The following is an 18653-nucleotide window of genomic DNA, read 5'->3' as shown; positions in this document are numbered from 1 at the left end:
GAAGCACTGAGAACCATGACTTAAACAGCATTTCTTACAATAATAAGCACGTCGGCCTGTAATGTCACCATCAGCACAGCTCCCTGTATTATTAATACAAGTTGAACACACCCAATATACTCAGTCATAGTTTCTGGTATTATGGGTTTCGAAATGCCAGTGAGCTGCTGATGCAGCCCAATATGTTTCTGGTCCTAGTATAATCCAGATTAGGGGTTGGATGGGAATCGGGCTTATCCAGGTCCAAACTCTGAACGTTTTAGAAGGAATACAGCTCCCAGTGGTGGGACTGGAAGTGGGTGCTGCCTCTGCTCATTTTTCAGGAGCTGCAATGCCCACAGGGTAAACTGGAAGTGTGTGCAGAGGACAATCGCGCTGTGGGGCAGGATATCAGTTGAGTGAATTATAGCTCTGATGGACTATAAAAGGCATCAGTTGTCCCCCATCCTTTGCCACTTTCATCTGGAACTTCACCTTCTTGAACCCCTATTGTTATCACCCAACACACCCCTCATTCATCAAGATGCCTTCAGACAGACAAAGAGCAGCCCCATAGTGCAGTTTTACTTCCCTGCAGGATCTCGACCAGGTCATCAGGAAACGCTGGGAACTGTTCTTCCCCCGGGATGAAAGCAGGAGACCCTCTTGGTTATCTCAGAGATCACATGGGGGAAGTGAGCAGTGTCAGGTCCATACATGAAGCTGGATGCAATGCCACAGAAGGATGAATCACTTCCCTGGATCAACCAGGAAATGTGATGTTGCATCAATGGCCTCTGATATGGCAACCAAACAAAGAGACTTTGCAAATGGGAAGAGAAGCCAGTCTTGGAAATGTGTTCTATGATCAGTATCACATGGTAATAGAGACCGGACTAAGTGAGAGTTGTGAAGGATAGAGCAACTGAGTATCAGTTAAAATGTATGCATCAGGTCAAAGGAGTTAGATGTCACTTGAAATGTTTCTAAGTCTCCAAACTCGTTTTCTTGCAGGACAAGGAAACATTCGAAGTTGAGGGAGGGCAAAGAATGGAAGAGGAGTGGGTGAACTCAAAGGGAGAACAGTTTTGAGTAGGGATACGTGGGAGATTACAGGTGAGCAGGAAGGCTGGACTAGCCTTCAGAATGAGAATGTCTTCAAGATACAGTTGAGATATTAACATATTAGAAAAATGTGCAAAGCTGACTTCCTAATGGTCTGAGCTGTTCCTTAATGTCTTTCTTGTTATTCTTCACTGCAGATTGTTGCCATGAGCACAAAATGCAAAAATCCGTTGTGCAAAGATATATTTTCACTTCAGACTGAGACCTACAACACCCAGAGAATGACTGTCATCTCTCTCCCTCTTGTCCTCCACTATAACAGTGACATTACACTTACCCAGGTTTCAAAAGCATTGCCCAGAGGACTAAAAACAGATCTTGCTGCTCACTTTATAGACATATGCCAGCGGCTGAGGCAGACTGGCTCAGTCTAACCCCCTGAGAGCAGGAGGATGTTTGTGGGTAAGGCCCATGTGGAGCCCTGGGCTAATGATAGGCCTCTAGCCCTGAATCATAACATGCTTCAGTTGCAGAGGTACACCGGGATACACAGGAACATAGGGCAGTGGAGACAGAGTCTATCTAGATCAGAGTATGGACTGTGCAGAAAACTATCTATTTGTTGAATTCCGTCATGGTTCCCATCAGGTGAGTGTATGCTTTCCTATGTAGGGAGGCTGTTGACTATCATGGGGATGAAGATCTAAAATGTACGCACTTTCATTTTCCCACTCTGGCCGTGGGCTCAGTACAGCAATGTCTGAATCAGAGGGGAGTGAGGCTTGTGAACCCCCCAGAAACACAGAGCACTTCCAGGGTAAGTAGACATTTCTCATTCCCTCTTGCTGCTGATTCCAGAGCATCGAGTGGGTGAGGTCCTGGAGGATGCCCCCTACTATTCCAGTGGTCTCCCAATAGGCCCAGGCCCCAGGGCTGCCAGACAGAGTGCATCAATTGCATCGCAGGTAGAGTGGTATCAGGTTGTCTGCTCTGGTGTTGGAGTGACACCAAGGCATAACCATTGCATGGGAAACAATGCGACATATTGAGGGGACAGACACATACACATATCTGTATCGGTAAAAAAGAATGTTTACTTGATGTTGTGCACATTATTAAAATTTGATGGGACATTTTCCTTTGGAGGGCATAATGCACGGTCTTCATGTCGGGCAGTTGTTAATTGAATGAAGCAATTCAGAGACATCTCACTTGTGTAGGGAATAATGGGTGGAATTTTTAGGTATTGGTCTTTATGATTCATATTCTCAAGGCAATGCTACCTGCAGCATCTGCTGGCCTTCGACAAGTCACTTGCTAAGGTCGCTTAAGAGCATGGAAAGTAATTTGTTGCTCAAACAGTCCCTGCCAATGTATGCCAGCAGCAGAACGGTGGCTCAGCATCATTTCAGTGAGTTATGTGCCAGTATGAAGCCCAAGATCTCAGGGGCTGTCAACCAGCTTCATCTGACGTGATGAAGATCCACTCTCCTTGGTCTTGTTAAGGATAACGGATGTGGTTAGTGATTTTTAGAAAGCTTCATTCATGGAATGTTGACATTGCTAGATAGGCCATTATTTATTGCTAATTGCCATTGAGAAGTGATGCGACACTACCTTCTTGAACTTCGCGGTCCATAGTGTGTTGGTACACCACTGTGTTGTTAGAAAAGGAGTTCTAGGGCTTTGACACAGTGATAGTGAAAGAATGGCAACATAGTTCCAGATCAGGATGAGGTGTGGCTTGGAGGGGAACTTACAGATGCTTGTGTTCCCATGTATTTGTCGCCCTTGGCCTTTAAAGTGATAGAATTCACAGATTTGGAAGGAGCGGTTCAAGGAGCCATCGTGAGTTCATCTTTATCCTTTGGAGCGTATACACGACTCCCATGATGAATCAACAGTGGAAGGAGTGAATGCTAATCAAGCAGGTGTTTTGTCCTGGGTTGTGTTGAGCTTCTCGAGTGTGTTTGGAGCTGCACCAATCCAGGCAAGTGGAGAATATTCCATCATACTCCTGATTTGTGCCCTGCAGTTGGCGGACAGGTTTTGGAGAGACAGGAAGTGAATTACTTGCCACAAATTCCTCTAATCTGACCTGTTCTCGTGGCTGCAGTAGTATATGGCTGGTCCAGTTCAGTTTCATGATAAGTCATAGGATGTTGCTTGCGTGTGCAACAGTGGAAATATCATTGAATGTCAATGGTGAAGCATTAGGATCTCTCTTGTGGGAGCTGGTCATTACCTGGCACTTGTGTGATGTGCATATTACTTGTCATTTGGGAGGGGTTGCTTAACACAGTTGGCTGGATAGCCACTTTTGATGTAGTGATGCCAACAGTGTAGGTCCAATTTCTGCACCAGCTAAGGTTACCATGAAGAACTCTTCTTCTTAACCTCTTGCTGCACCTGAGGTGTGGTGACCTACAAGTTATATCACTATCAGTCATCTCTCTCTAATGAGGGATCAGCCCTGGGGTCTGGTAAGATAATGGTGACTTTACTTTTACTTGTCACTTATCGGCACAAGTCTGAATATTGACCAGGTCTTTTGACATATGGACATGGACTACTTCAGCATCCAAGAGGTTACAAATGGTGCTGGACATTGTGTGATCATCAGGGAACATCTCCCATTCTGATGGAGGGAGGGTCAATGATGAAGCAGGTGAAGATGAATGTTTTGCAGTGATAGCCTTAGACTGAGATAATTGCCACTGGGCATTGATTGTCACTTCATCATTGATGTGCCACCAATTTTAACAACTCCAACTGATGTTGCAAAAGTATGATTTTGGATCTCACCCATTAATAAAACTCCCACCTTCCTTATCTCCTACCTTTACTGTCACATTAAAGTCTACCCTGTGTATTTACATAATATATTTTACCTGCAAAATCTGTGATCTCCAATGCCAGTTTCTTCAGCTTGAGGCTCAAATATATTGATGTGTTTCTTTAGAAGCAAGTGTGAGCTCCAGTATAAACACTCCCTTCCCTGTTGTGTTACAGCAACATTGCCTCTGTAATCTTCACCATTTCCCTCATAACAGTCATTAGAATCTGTAGAATGTTAAAGCCGAGAGTTACATGCAGGTTAATGAAAATTGAGCAATATCAGATATTCACCTTGGAGATGAGAACTATCCCGGCTTAAAAGTTCATTCTACGTTTACCTGGTATTAAACCAAAGAATCATAGAAGATTATGTTACCGTCAGTGAAAGAAAACACAATTATAGAATTTTAGCTGCTTTCTGAAATCATTTCAACATTGCAGAGGTTTTATTTACTACAGTTAAAGCTGACTTAATGGAAGTCTATTTGCAACAAATAATAAAAGCTAGCTCCAAATTATTGATTTAAAAGTTGTAATTAAGCATCTGAGTTGATTTTATGCATATGTATATGGAAATAAACAAAACACAAATAGAAAACATTAATACCTGTTTCACAATATCGACCTCTGAAGGATTTTGGACAGATGCAAACAAAAGATCTTTTTGTCAGGCCCCTTCTACAAGTTCCACCATTTTTACAAGGATTTCTTGAACAGGTGCGAATTGCTAAGAGGAAGAGTTTGGGAAACATTGTTTAAACTTCATTATGTCACCAAAGAAGTATTCATTTCAGACTGTCACATTTTCTTCAGGTATTATTGTTCTTGTTCTACATTGAAACTGTTGAATTTCAGTAAAAACAAACTAAACACTCAGAAAAAATCATTAGAAGGAATAGGCCCCGTTTGTGCCTGATTTTTGGAACCAATTTCCAGTCATGTTCTCTCACAATTTGCTTCCCCTGGAAGTGTGCGACCTGATGATTTGTCATCTGGAGGTATCTGTGTTATCTATTAAAACAGCCATTAGATCCATTGAATATGCTAATCAGGGATGTAACGCCTGGTTAATTGTATGTAATAACTACAGCTCAATGTCAGACTAAAGGTCAGATTTTCTTCAGAACTTCAAATCAAACTTATCTTTTTCACGGAGTCACATCAAGCCTGGATAAAACTCATTTACTCCCCACCCATCTTCCAAGGAAGATTGTCATGAATTACTCTTTAAGGGACTGACAGCATGGGCTCGAGTCTCTGATGGACAGCAGGAATCAGGAGCTCCACACGAGTTCCATTTCCCACCCTTCCTGGTTCACAGGGCTCTTCTTGCCACTACATTACCTTCAAATGTTTACTGCAGGTTTTCAGATATTGCAAAATCAAATGTAGTTGCTTGGAGCTGATATGAGTGATGGTGTTCCAATATAGGCTCATTTTGGACCCGGTCAGTTTGAGATCCAGTTCCCCTCACAACCATAACTTACTTTTGTAAAAGAATAAGTTTCCTCAGGAAACTTATCAAAAAACCTGTGAGAGTTTAGTTATGTCATACCTTTTTATTTATCATCCCTATCCTTTCAAATTTCTTTTGATTCCCTGACTCTTTTATCTTCCCTGTTTATTAACCTTTTTGTTGGTATATTCTTTTAAGAAACATTAGAGTTTTACAGTTGATGGAACATTTATTCCTGTTTCCTTTTGCCTTCCTTAATTGTTTTTATTTTGACTTATGTGCACTTTGGACAACACACGATTCTATCTCTCTTCCCCTTAAAACTTTGCAAGGATCTTCCACTGTATCTTTTCACTGATACCATTTTGGAGCACATTTATTCACATTTCTTTCACATGCTTCAATGCAAAGGGTGATTCCATGATCCAACACTGCCAGTGAGGAGTGAAATGATCTGTGGAAGGAGCACTGGATCATAGAATTTCCTGTATCAGTTTAGATTAGATTAGATTACTTACAGTGTGGAAACAGGCCCTTCGGCCCAACAAGTCCACACCGACCCACTGAAGCACAAACCACCCAGACCCATTCCCCTACATTTATCCCTTCACCTAACACTTCCTTGATTGTAATGGTTTTAAAAATGCACTTTTGACTTTGACAGATTTCTTGACCACATTTCACAAGCACTGTAAAAGGGTACATCATATTGATAAGTAGGAATGGTTACCATACGTTTTTTACAGTCTGGTGGTTTGAATGGATAGTTGCACTTGCACTTGTAATATGGTGGATGAAAGGTTAGAACACACTCTCCATGCTTGCATGTACTCCTCCGACAGGGATTGTTTACTGCAATTTAAAGAACATAGTCTTGCAATGTATGTAGTTGTTAGGAGTCACAAACCAGAAAGAATTTGAACTTATGTACTACCTTTCACATCCCCATATTGCCCTACAGTTCCAAAAATAGAAACAGGCATAAAAATCACCACTGACATAGTCATCTCTGGATTGTACTTTTTAGAATTCATTCATGGGATGTGGGCATCACAGGAGAGACCAGCACTTATTGTCCATCCCTAATTGCCCAGAGGGCAGTTAAGAATCAACCACATTGCTGTGGGTGAGGAGTCACATATAGGCCTGGCCAGATGAGATGGCAGTTTCCTTCTCTAAAGGCATTAATGAACCAGGTGAGTTTTTCCAACAATTGGCAATGGCTTCATGATCATCATTAGATTCTTAATTCCAGATTTTCTTGTTGTATATTGAATTCAAATTCCACCATCTGCTGTTGCGGGATATAAACCCAGGTCCCCAGAACATTACTCAAATCCCTGGATTAACAGATCAGCGATTATACCACTAGGCCATCGTCTCCCACCATGGAATTAGTGAAAGTCAATGTAGGAATCCATGAATATTGTAGCAACTGAGAAATGTTTCCCTACCACTTTAAAGATTCTAAAACAATTTTTAAAATTTCAAAGCTTTGAAAGCAAAGCAAATTATTAAAAATATAGTTTCCTTGTTGTGGTGGGATTTGTGGTAGAATAGAGTGACAAATCCAGACAGGCCAATCTTAATATTAGGATGAAAATTGCTCCACCTTTTAAGCTTTTGCACACGGACAACGTGACAAGATTCTTACCAGGCAGTAGCAAGATGTCAGTTGATGCTCATTGTTGCTGGTTAAATGCTTTGTTGTTGCCTCACTAATTCAGAGTCTCTCATCTTACCAAACTCGCCAAACAAGCCCAATACCAGGATTTAGCTTACCAGCTGCTCTGAATGCTCTCAATGTTGGACATTCAACAGCAACAATTCAAGGCACACTCCACGGGCCTCAGCCACGTGCAACCCCGATCCACAAATATTGGCAGCTGCCATACATTAGCCTTTAAGAACTCTCATGACCAATATCCAATCCACTTGTAGGATGTTTCCACATTTCAGTGTTGTACCTTGGGCTGCACCAGCAATTGTCATTGTAATGCTGCAACAGCTGAGGGCTCTTTGCTCACTGACATAGTGCTCACCCACCCTGAACCTAGTCAGATGCTCACAGCAACCCTACCTTACATTGCCTTTGCGCACTTTGCCCCTTCAGCTAGAGCTACCTGCCTCATAATACTGCTGTCTCACTGTGCCATTTAGTACACACACAAAGCCTTGTCATAGTTGTCAGCTGGCCTCAGTCATATTTTGCCGTTAGGTTTAGCTCAAGGGCTCCCAACACAGTAAGTCAAAGGCAACCTTGGTGCCAGTTCAGGATCTGCTCGGGGTATTCAGGGTCAGGATCTTGTCCTCATAAGGGATGGGGAGCTGAATCACCCACCTTGACTGTTTCTGCCCTATTGTGGGCTGTTTTCCTCCTGACAGGAGATGAAAGTAGGTGTTACAGCTATTGCCTTTGGCACAGAGGGGGAAGTATCCCAAGTGAGTGAGTGGATATTGCAAATGTCATGCAGGGTTAGTGGTGTCAGGGGTCCAGGATGGGTGAGAATCAGTGTGGAAGTTGTTACAGGTAATAGTGACAGTGGTAGGACACGAGCCTAGGTGGCAGGTGGGTACAGCAGCAGAACTAGTGAGTATGAGGCATCAAAAAGAAGATGGTGCCACATACATTGTCAGCGTGGTGAAGGATATTGACCTTCCTACAGTGCTGGGCATTTCTTTAGAAAACTGAGTCAGCTTTAACCCAGATGGTGACCTCGGTCCAGTCAGGCATGGTCTGGTAGTAGCTGGGGGAGGACGGAGTCCTGTGTCTCACCACTCCATTCAGCAGGACCTCTAGGAACCTGACCACAAAGTGGGGCAATAATATCCTTCAGTCTATCATGTGTGGGGCAAATCACAGCAACCATGCAGGGCTGCTTCGGACTGACAGTGTTTGTCCAAGTGCACCACAGGCTTCTGAAGATGTTGTGAGAACAAGGGTCGATAGTCTTTAGGTGGATGTCGCAGAGTTGGTGAATTTTTGGAGGAACAGTGTGTGGTAAGATGGGGCCAGGATGAGCTCTAGTTGAAAATGCGTTGCTGGTTAAAGCACAGCAGGTCAGGCAGCATCCAAGGAATAGGCCTATTCCTTGGATGCTGCCTGACCTGCTGTGCTTTAACCAGCAACGCATTTTCAACTGTGATCTCCAGCATCTGCAGACCTCATTTTTTACCCCAGGATGAGCTCTAGATGAGCACCATAGGAGTCCGGTAGATAAAAAATTAGGCATAAAGTGTGGTGCTGGAAAAACACAGCTGGTCAGGCAGCAACCAAGGAGCAGGAGAGTTGACATTTTGAGCATAAGCTCTTCATCAAGACCCTCTACAACAAATTAACGAGGCATGTTTGGTAAGATATGGTGAGATATCTGCTAGGCCTCATGCCAACAAACCCTCGAAAAAAATCTGTCTCAACTCAGACCTAGTTTGAAAGAAAGATTCAGCCCGTAGTTTTATTTTTTTATACATGCTGAATGAAGCCTTGCAAAACAATATCTTCTAAAAACATCTGAAAAACTGTGGAGTTGCCTGCACAAGATACAAAAGGGATTGCTGTTGACTGAGGTCAGGACATCAAATGAAAATTGGTAAGATCAGATTTGGTTACTTGCAGCTTCAATAACATACTAGCAAGGAGCAAGTTATTGGAAATCCGGGAAAATAAACTAAATAAATAAAATAACCTTGAACATTGTTTCACAAATTTATTTTTGTGGCGCATGGGGCAAAGTTTGAACTACTGCTGCCTACGTTTTTTGTGCAAAGAAAGTCAAAAAACACAAACCCAATCATCAATGTTATGCAATAAAATCAATACCATTTGTTTAAGACGTGTTGAGGAGAATCAGGAATAATGTTGTCCTCTAAATTCAAAAGTGGGAGAACTGCCTGACTTCCATTATAATTTGTGACTTTGTAGCAAAATCATAGGCTCTTGCAGTTTTAAAATCGGGAACTTCTGAAAATTTGATTAATGAAGTACTACTGTTAATGAAGTAATTAGTTTTAATTTACTCTCCAATATATACTGTATACTTACAGTATAGAGTGTCTGTTGCCTAAAAGACAAATTGCTTGAATACAGTAAAGTTTCATGGGGATGTCTGGAAGCTTGTGGCTCAGTGGCTAGTACTGCTGCCTCACAGCCCTAGGGTCCCCGGTTCAATTCCAGTCTCAGGCGACTGTCTGTGTGGAGCTTGTATATTTTCCCTGTGTCTGCGTGGGTTTCCTCCCCTAGTCCAAAGATGTGCAGGCCAGCTGAATTGGCCCATAATGTTAGGTGCATTAGTCAGAGGGAAATGGGTCTGGGTGGGTTACTCTTTGGAGTGTCAGTGTGGACTTGTTGGGCCGAAGGGCCTGTTTCCACACTGTAGGGAATCTAATCTAAATATAGGAGGTTGACGATCTTCATCGTCATGTGGAGGTGCTGGTGTTGAATTGGGGTGGTCAAAGTAAGAAGTCCCACAGCACCAAGTTTTGGCCCAATAGGTATATTTGAAATCACAAGTTTTCGAAGCTCAGTCAGGTGAAATGGCCTGACAAAGGAGCAGTGTTCTGAAAGTTTGTAAGTTCAAATAAATCTTTTCTTCTATAACCTGATATCGTGTGATTTCTGACTTTGATCTTCACTGTGACAGAAAGTGCAAAGCTGTTTTGCTGATGACCCTCATTGGTTGTTGTGGTGCAAGTCACACATCTTATTCACAAATTCTGATGAAATTTTGAGAACTGTGAGCAGCACATGAGTTGACTCTCTGGTGGCAGATTCTATGGAGTAGTGAATCAAGCATCTTCTGTGCCTTCTGTAGTCACTTGTCTCATGCAGCTCCATAGTGATATCCCCAATATTTGCCATGACACCCAGGAATTTAGCAAGATATTTCAATGCAGCCTTTTTAACAATGTCTGATATTTCAATATCTTCCCCTTTCAAACTGAGAAATGCCCCGGGTAAAGTGATGATTGACTTCTAAATAAAAAAAACTGCAAGAACTGTGGATGCTCTAAATCAGAAACAAAAACAGAAGTTGCTGGAAAAGCTCATCAGGTCTGGCAGCATCTGTGAAATCAGAGTTAAAGTTTTAGGCCACTGCACCCAAAATGTTAACTCTGATTTTTCTTCACAGAAACTGCCAGACCTGATGAGCTTTTCAAGCAATTTTGGCTTTTGTTTCTAATTATTGATTTCTTTTGTCCATCTTAAGAATGGTGACAATATTTCACATGATGATATCTATAAGGCTTTAACATACAAAATGGGTGGACTACTTTCTCATTAATATTTATTAATCCAATTTTGAATGAATCAGAATTCTCAGATCATAGGCAAATACCTTTGGACTATGTTCCTTTGTATGCATATAGCTTATTTTCCTCAAATTGGTAAAGTGAGAAAGAAATAATGTCTATTTCATGAACGATAATTTCAGACTCATAGAACATTACAGTTTGAAGGGTCATTCATCCAATCATTTGTGGTCTCTCCCTTCCCAAGTCCATTACATTTTATCCCACTCTACCAACGATTCTCAAGTTTCTGTTTCTCTTTTCTTTTCTTGTATTTGTCATACTGTTTTTAAAATTAAGATTAAATCCAATACTCTATGATTCCAAATGTTAACCATGCATCACACAAAGCTCATTGAGAATTTCAGAAAAAGGAGTGGAATCAGACTATTTGGTCCCTTAAACTTGCCCTGCCATTCAGTAAGTTCATGGCTGATGTGTTTTGATTTTGAATTCCACATTTTTATCAATTCCCAGTAATCTATGATTCTCTTGCCTAACAAAATATGTTTACCTCTGCCTTAAAATTATTCAATTACTCCTGAGCTAGAGTTCCCAAGTTACAGAATTGTCTGAGAGAGAGCAATAGTCTCCTTCTTTCCATCCTAAAAGAACAGCCCTCTATTTTAAAACAGTGCCTTGGTCTTGACTCACCCAGAAGAGGAAGCATCCTTTCAATGTTCACTGTTAAGACTGTTCAGGATCAATCAAGTTGCCCTTTACTTTTCTAAACTCAACTGGAAATAAACCTAGCCTGACCACCTGCTCATTCCATGTAACAATTTGGTATTTCTCTTCTGAATTACTTCCAATGTACTTATATTCTTCTTTAAATAAGGAGGCCAAAGCAGCACACAGAATTCAAGACTAATGTATAACTGATGCATAACATTCACACTTTAATGTTCTATTCTGCTTTGCAATAGCAAATGTCAATTCATTAGCTTTCAGGATTACCTAGCTTTCCTAGACATAAGTTTAATTAATACTCTGATCTTCATTCTTCCCAACAAAGTGGCCAATTTCTAATTTTCTCACATTATACATCACCTGTTCAATTTTGGTCCACTCTCACAAGCTATTCAAATCAGTATTCAATATCAATGCATCCTCTTCAGAACATATATACCTACTTATCTTTGTGTCATGTGTAAATTGGGCTACCACATCTTTGCTCTCCTCATCTAAAGTCATTGATATGAATTGTAAAATGTTAAAGCCCCAGCACAGAACCTTTCAAGAACCCACTTGCCACATCCTGCCAATTAAAAAAAATCCATTTATGAATATTCTCTGTTTTCTGACATCCAACCAATCCTCTATACATATTAATATAGTACCTTCTTATACCATGAGCTTCTAATCTGTGTGATGATATTTTATGTTATATTGTGTGACGTGTTTTCTGGACATCCAAGTACAGTCCATTCACACAATCCCTAAATCCACATCATATGTTGTTCCTTCAGAGAATTCCAATAAATTAGTTACTGATTTCCTTTTCACACAACAATGCTGACTCTTCCTGATTACCTTGTGTGTTTCCAAGTGCCTAGTTATAATGATTGATTTTGACATCTTCCCCATGATATGCATCCAGTTAACCGGCTTATAGACCTCTGTTTTTTTTTTGGCCTCTTTCCCTTTTTGAACAGACTTTTATATTATTTCCGTCTAGTCTGTTGGAACCTTTCTAGAATATAGTGAATTTTGGAAATTTAACACCAAAGCATTTGCCATCAGTTTTGGAAAATTACTGCCAATGCATTTAATTGGCACCACGTTTAAGATTCTTGGATGAACTACATCAGGACGCAGAGATTTATCAATCTGAATCTCCAACAGTTTGTTCAGTACTACTTTTGAGAAATTATAATTTCTCAAAGCTCCTTTCTTCCTTCACTCTCCTGAATTATAATTATTCCTAGGAATTTTTTTTGTATACTTTATACTGAAGATAAAAGCAAAATATTTGTTCACATCATCTGTAATTTCCTTATAATCCGCTATTAGCTCCTTTTGGCCTTCTCAGGAGCAGCAACATTCACTTGTCTTGCTCTTCTTGTTTTGGTACCTATAGAAAGTATTACAATGCAATTTTACAGTGAAGCTACTGAGCTTCCCCTCATACTCTCATTTATTTCTGTTGATTAATCTTTTAAGTATTCTCTGCTTTTTTTATATTTTGTTTAATCTATTGAACTGTCACTCACTTTTGCACAATTCTATTCTTTTTCCTTACATTTAATACTTTCCTTAATTAATTTAGTTGACCATAGATGATAGGTCCTCCCATTGGTCCTTTCTTGGAATTTTTGAAGTTGAAATATATTTACGCTGAAATATTCCCTTAAGTATTTGCTACTGGCTTTCTACTGATTTATGTCCTAGACGAGAATACTAGTTTACCTCAACTTTCATATCGACATTGCTTTCCTTGTTAAAATTTAAAATATTGGTCATGGACCCTCTCTTCTCCTGTTCAAACTGGATGTAACATTCAACCATACTGTAGTTACTACTACTTAGAGCTGTCTTTACACTGAGATCATGAATTCATCCTGATTACACAATGTTAATCTAATATAACCTGTTCTCTGGTTGGTTCCAGAATGTGCTGCTTTAAGAAGCTACCTTGACAGTGTTCCTTGAACCCTTCACCTAAACTCTTACAACCAGTATGATTTCTCCAGTTTATATGTAGATTATAATTTACTGTGATTATTGTCCTCCCTTTATCGCAAGTAGCCAATATTTTCTTTTGATACTTCACCCTACATTGGGTGAATGTCAACATCCTATAGACCTTTCTCACTGACGATACTTTGCCCAATTATTTCTCTTTATTTATTCACTCTATCTAAACCTGTCATAATTTCAAATGCCTTTATCAAATCTCCTCTTGTTCTTTTCTGCTCTCAGGAGTGTAATCTTAACTTCTCTATGTAACTCTAAGTGTCATCCCCAGAAATGACTTGTAAAATCTTTCTGTGCCCATTTCAAAGCCTACACATCATTCCTATAGTTTAGTGTCCAGAATATGGCACAGCAATCCAGCTGGAGACAAACTATGGTTTTATACAAGTTTAGCTTCACTTCCTGGTTTTGGTACTCTATGTTTCTACTATAAAGGACAGGCTCTTTGCCGAAATAGCTGTTATGCTAATATGTGACACTAAATGCTTTGGTGATCTGTCCTATCGCCTTCAATAATCTGTGCACAAAACCCCCTAATCATTTATACTATAAGGCTTCTAAAAGTTGCCATTACAATTAATGAGAAAGGTATTTCTTTACATTTATACATAGCATTATGCACAGCACGTTCACCATTTGTTTGCAATTTATAAAAAAAATTGATTTGACTTCATTAAAATATATTTTAAATATAATATTCAGTATGTTAAGCATCTTCAGATATTTTGCCCTTCAGGAAGAAAGAAACAAAGAGGAAAACACCAAAGATTCATGTTACCCAATGTGATTTGAGCTACAACATAGGAAAAATACATTATTGAATGATATTTGAACCAATAGCAATAAAAGTTGGAGAAAGATGTACTATTCTGGGCTGAATCAAATCATGGATTTCATTTCAGTCAATTTATGGTTAGTCTATTATCTTAAACTTAATAGTTTTACTTTGCTTTTCTTTTTAACTTTATTGCTTGTCAAACATTAAAACTTGGCAATAAATTAATTATAAAAGACACTGTTTAGAAAGATGGTTACTTATTTGACATGTCCTTCCTGCATAAAATGGATGACAATGGCACACAAATGTTTGGCCTTTCGTTTCACAGGTACCCCCATTGTCACAAGGATTTGCTAAACAAGGATCTGGAAAAAAGGTTGAAGTAACATTATTAGTTTTCACATAATTTAATCGTGGAACTCAGTACATGAATTAACAATAACTTACATTCTAAAGGCAACAATTGGGTATATATTACTTCAAAACACTAAGCAAGGCAGAGGCAGAAAGGAACACATTTCTTCAAGTTCCTACTGTAATCATCCAGAGAGATTACAATTGGATAAAAGAATTAAATCTTTTTGATTTTTGCTCCAAATGGGGAAGGTTTGGGGAGGGGAAGACGGCATCGGAAAATGGGGAGACCTTTGTAATTGGAAATAGCAGAGGAGGGAGCAGCATGAGGGGGAGATCATGGTTGCAGCTAGGGACGGGGAGGTGACTTGGGAAGGTGAATGTATATGGGAGATGGACAGCTTGGGAGGAGGAGAAATATATGCGAGGTATGGAATGGGAGTTAAGGATAAGAGGATGAAGGCAGGCTTGGAACATGTGAAATGGGGGATTGGGATAGCATAGGGAAAAGGCACATGTTGGGGAATAGGATGGAATTGATAGGAGAGAAATGTGAGGAATGTGTGGACATAGTATGAGAGGGATATTAGAGGAAAGATAGAATGGTATGAGATGGGAATTTAAAGAAGTACCCATTGTAATAAGTTAAAAATCACACAACAGCAGGTTATAGTCCAACAGCATTATTTGGAAGCACTGGCTTTCAGAGCCCTGCTTCTTCATCAGGTGGTTGTGGAGAATAAAATTGTAAGACGCAGAATTCATAGCAAAAGATTACACGGTGATGCAAATGAAATGATATATTGAAAAAGACTTGGAGTGTTTGTTAAGTCTCTCATCATTTAGAATGACAATGCTGGTTTCAGTTCTTTCACATGTAAATCCCAGAACTTTTTTCTAAGTTACATTCTCAAGTGAACTTTAACAATGAGTACCATGTCAACTCAGATAATGCATTGAAGGTGTGAGGTGTGTGTCCAAATGTTCAGACTGATTCCATTTCTAAAAAAAAGGGATTTACAGAATCTTACATGGATTTATGCAGTTTTTGAGAAAAATAAAATGGAATAGGAAATGTAAAATCAAATATCAGGGATGTGTATTAGGGTCTATGACTGCACTGTGCTCTGGAGTTGGGTCATTCAAGCCATTGGTAAGAGTGAGTTTGTTTTCATAATATGTTTAGTCTCATCCTCATCACTGGAATGATTGATGCACCACAGTGTTTACCATACATTGAATCTCATTTTAAATTAGCTCCCATCACTTAGTCCTAGTGAGGTGCAGGTGGGGCCGAGGGGGCTGCTCAGCTGTTTCCTCTGAACCAGTGTGCACCAGCTGTTAAAGCAGAGAAGGTGGCAACTGACGAGAAAGAGAGTGGTATGCCAGCAGCTCACATTATCCAGCTCAGCAATTACGGGACCCTGTAAGGTTTTTAACAAAGGGGAACTGGAAAGACAGTTTGTAACCAATTTCTGAGAGATAGAGCAAGCATTCGGTCCCTCATTAGCAGACGATAAGAACAATGACTGCAGATGCTGAAAACCAAAGTCTAGATTAGAGTAGTGCTGGAAAAGCACAGCAGTTCAGGCAGCATCCGAGGAGCAGTAAAATCGACGTTTCAGGCAAAATCCCTTCATCAGGAATACATGCAGAGAGCCTGAAGGGTGGAGAGATAAGTGAGAGGAGGGTGGGGGTGGGGAGAAAGTAGCATAGAGTACAATAGGTGAGTGGGGGAGAGGATGAAGGTGGTAGGTTGGGGGGAGGGTGGAGTGGATAGGTGGAAAAGAAGATAGGCAGGTAGGACAAGTCATGGGGACAGTGCTGAGCTGGAAGTTTGGAACCGGAGTGAGGTGGAGGAAGGGGAAATGAGGAAACTGTTGAAGTCCACATTCATACCCTGGGGTTGAAGTGTTGCAAGGCGGAAGATGAGGCGTTCTTCCTCCAGGCGTCTGGTGGTGAGGGAGTGGTGGTAAAGGAGGCCCAGGACCTCCATATCCTCAGTAGAGTGGGAGGGGGAGTTGAAATGTTGGGCCACAGGGCGGTGTAGTTGATTGGTGCTGGTGTCCCAGAGATGTTCCCTAAAGCGCTCTGTTAGGAGGCGTCCAGTCTCCCCAATGTAGAGGAGACGGCATCGGGAGCAGCGGATACAATAAATGATATTGGTGGATGTGCAGGTAAAACTTTGATGGATGTGGAAGGCTCCTTTAGGGCCTTGGATAGAGGTGACGGAGGAAGTGTGGCCGCAGGTTTTGCACTTTCTGCGGTGGCAGGGGAAAGTGCCAAGATGGGAGGGTGGGTTGTACCTGGACCTGACCAGGTAGTCAAGGAGGGAACGGTCTTTGCAGAAGGCGGAAAGGGGTGGGGAGGGAAATATATCCCTGATGGTGGAATCCGTTTGGAGGTGGTGGAACTGTCGGCTGATGATTTGGTTTATGCGATGGTTGGTAGGGTGGAAGGTGAGCACCAGGGGCATTCTGTCCTTGTTACGGTTGGAACGGTGGGGTCTGAGGGCGGAGGTGCGGGATGTGGATGAGATGCATTGGAGGGCATCTTTAACCACGTGGGAAGGGAAATTGCGGTCTCTAATGAAGGAGGCCATCTAGTTTGTTCTGTGGTGGAACTGGTCCTCCTGGGAGCAGATACAGTGCAGGCGGAGGAATTGGGAATACAGGATGGCAGTTTTGCAGGAGGTAGGGTGGGAAGAGGTGTAATCAAGATAGCTGTGGGAGTCTGTGGGTTTGTAAAAAATGTCAGTGTCAAGTTGGTCGTCATTAATGGAGATGGAGAGGTCCAGGAAGGGGAGGGAGGTGTCAGAGATGATCCAGGTAAATTTAAGGTCAAGGTGGAATGTGTTGGTGAAGTGGATGAATTGCTCAACCTCCTCATGGGAGCACGAGGTGGTGCCAATGCAGTCATCAATGTAACGGAGGAAGAGATGGGGAGTGGTGCCGCTGTAATTACAGAAGATGGACTGTTCTATGTAGCCAACAAAGAGACAGGCATAGCTGGGGCCCATATGGGTGTCCATGGCTACCCCTTTGATCTGGAGGAAGTGGGAGGATTTGAAGGAGAAATTGTTAAGGGTGAGGACCAGTTCGGCCAAATGAATGAGAGTGTCGGTAGAAGGGTACTAGTGGGGACATTGGGAGAGGAAGAAATGGAGGGCTTGGAGCATTGCTCCGAAAGCTAGTGTGCTTCTAATTAAACCTGTTGGACTATAACCTGGTGTTGTGTGATTTTTAATATTGTATGAGGCACCTTTCTGATATTATGGGTCAAGAACTCCAAGATGAAACATTTTTATGATAAGAATGGCAAAATTGAGATTTATTAACTTCTTTTATATGTTAAGTCTATGACTTCTTATTGACCTTGCCAGAGTTTTTACATCTTTGAAATTTCTTGAAATTGCTTCCATATCACAGGTCATGTGGTGAAAACTACAATTACAACTATATATATTCATTGTACCTTCAGAAAAGAAGGAGCAGCTCTGAAGATATTCCTAGTGATGGCCAAGTTTTGTAACTTGTTAAACAATTTCAAGACAGAGTACTGATACATTAATTGTTTACACTTGTGTGTTGCAAAATGAACAGCATTGAAATTTAAAAGCAATAATCAGATATTCTATCTTACTATCACCATAAAAATTGCCAAAAAAATTGTAAAAACCTTCTTCCTCAGAATCATCAAATAACCAGTCATTGTTGGTTGAATTTAGGGCTTCATCTTCATCATCAAAATCTGGATCATCAGGGTCAACTTCATCATCTGTTTCTTGAGAAAACATTTGGAATTTATTCAGTTCCATATGAAGTTGTTGAAAGACATGTTCATTTAACCAGTTAAATAATATTGTGCATGAATGATGAAGTTACTGAAGAAATAGTTGAGTGTCCCTCACAGGTAGAATCAACAAGTATTTAATAGTTACATATAGTGTTCGATTTATATTTCTATGATACAGTGACAGTGTAATAAAATGAAGAACATTTGGAAAGATTAGGGTGGCATGGTGGCTCAGTGGTCAGCACTGCTGCGTCAGAGTGTCAGGGACCCTGGTTTCAATTCCATCTTGGATGATTGTGTGAAGTTTGCACATTCTCCATGTGTCTGTGTGGGTTTCCTCCTGCTGCCCAAAGATGTGCAGATTAGGTGGATTGGCCATGCTCAATTTCCTATAGTATTCAA

At 40.8% G+C, this 18653-nt stretch overlaps 1 protein-coding gene across 1 annotated transcript in view; it reads right to left on the bottom strand.

Annotated features, from left to right (window-relative positions):
• LOC132826153 (hyaluronan-binding protein 2-like) overlaps nucleotides 1-18273 on the bottom strand; it is a 32783-nt gene extending 14510 nt beyond the window's left edge. The window contains exons 1-5 of the mRNA XM_060841798.1: nucleotides 18135-18273; nucleotides 14360-14467; nucleotides 6074-6190; nucleotides 4490-4609; nucleotides 3936-4107 (exon numbers count right to left, since the gene is read on the bottom strand). Coding sequence (XP_060697781.1) covers nucleotides 3936-4107; nucleotides 4490-4609; nucleotides 6074-6190; nucleotides 14360-14467; nucleotides 18135-18273 — 656 coding nt within the window. The remainder of the gene's footprint in view (nucleotides 1-3935; nucleotides 4108-4489; nucleotides 4610-6073; nucleotides 6191-14359; nucleotides 14468-18134) is intronic.
• Nucleotides 18274-18653: the final 380 nt, after the last annotated feature.

Source organism: Hemiscyllium ocellatum, chromosome 22, assembly GCF_020745735.1.
Source record: "Hemiscyllium ocellatum isolate sHemOce1 chromosome 22, sHemOce1.pat.X.cur, whole genome shotgun sequence".
Taxonomy (NCBI): Eukaryota; Metazoa; Chordata; class Chondrichthyes; order Orectolobiformes; family Hemiscylliidae; genus Hemiscyllium; species Hemiscyllium ocellatum.
This window is presented reverse-complemented; position numbering and strand designations above follow the sequence as displayed.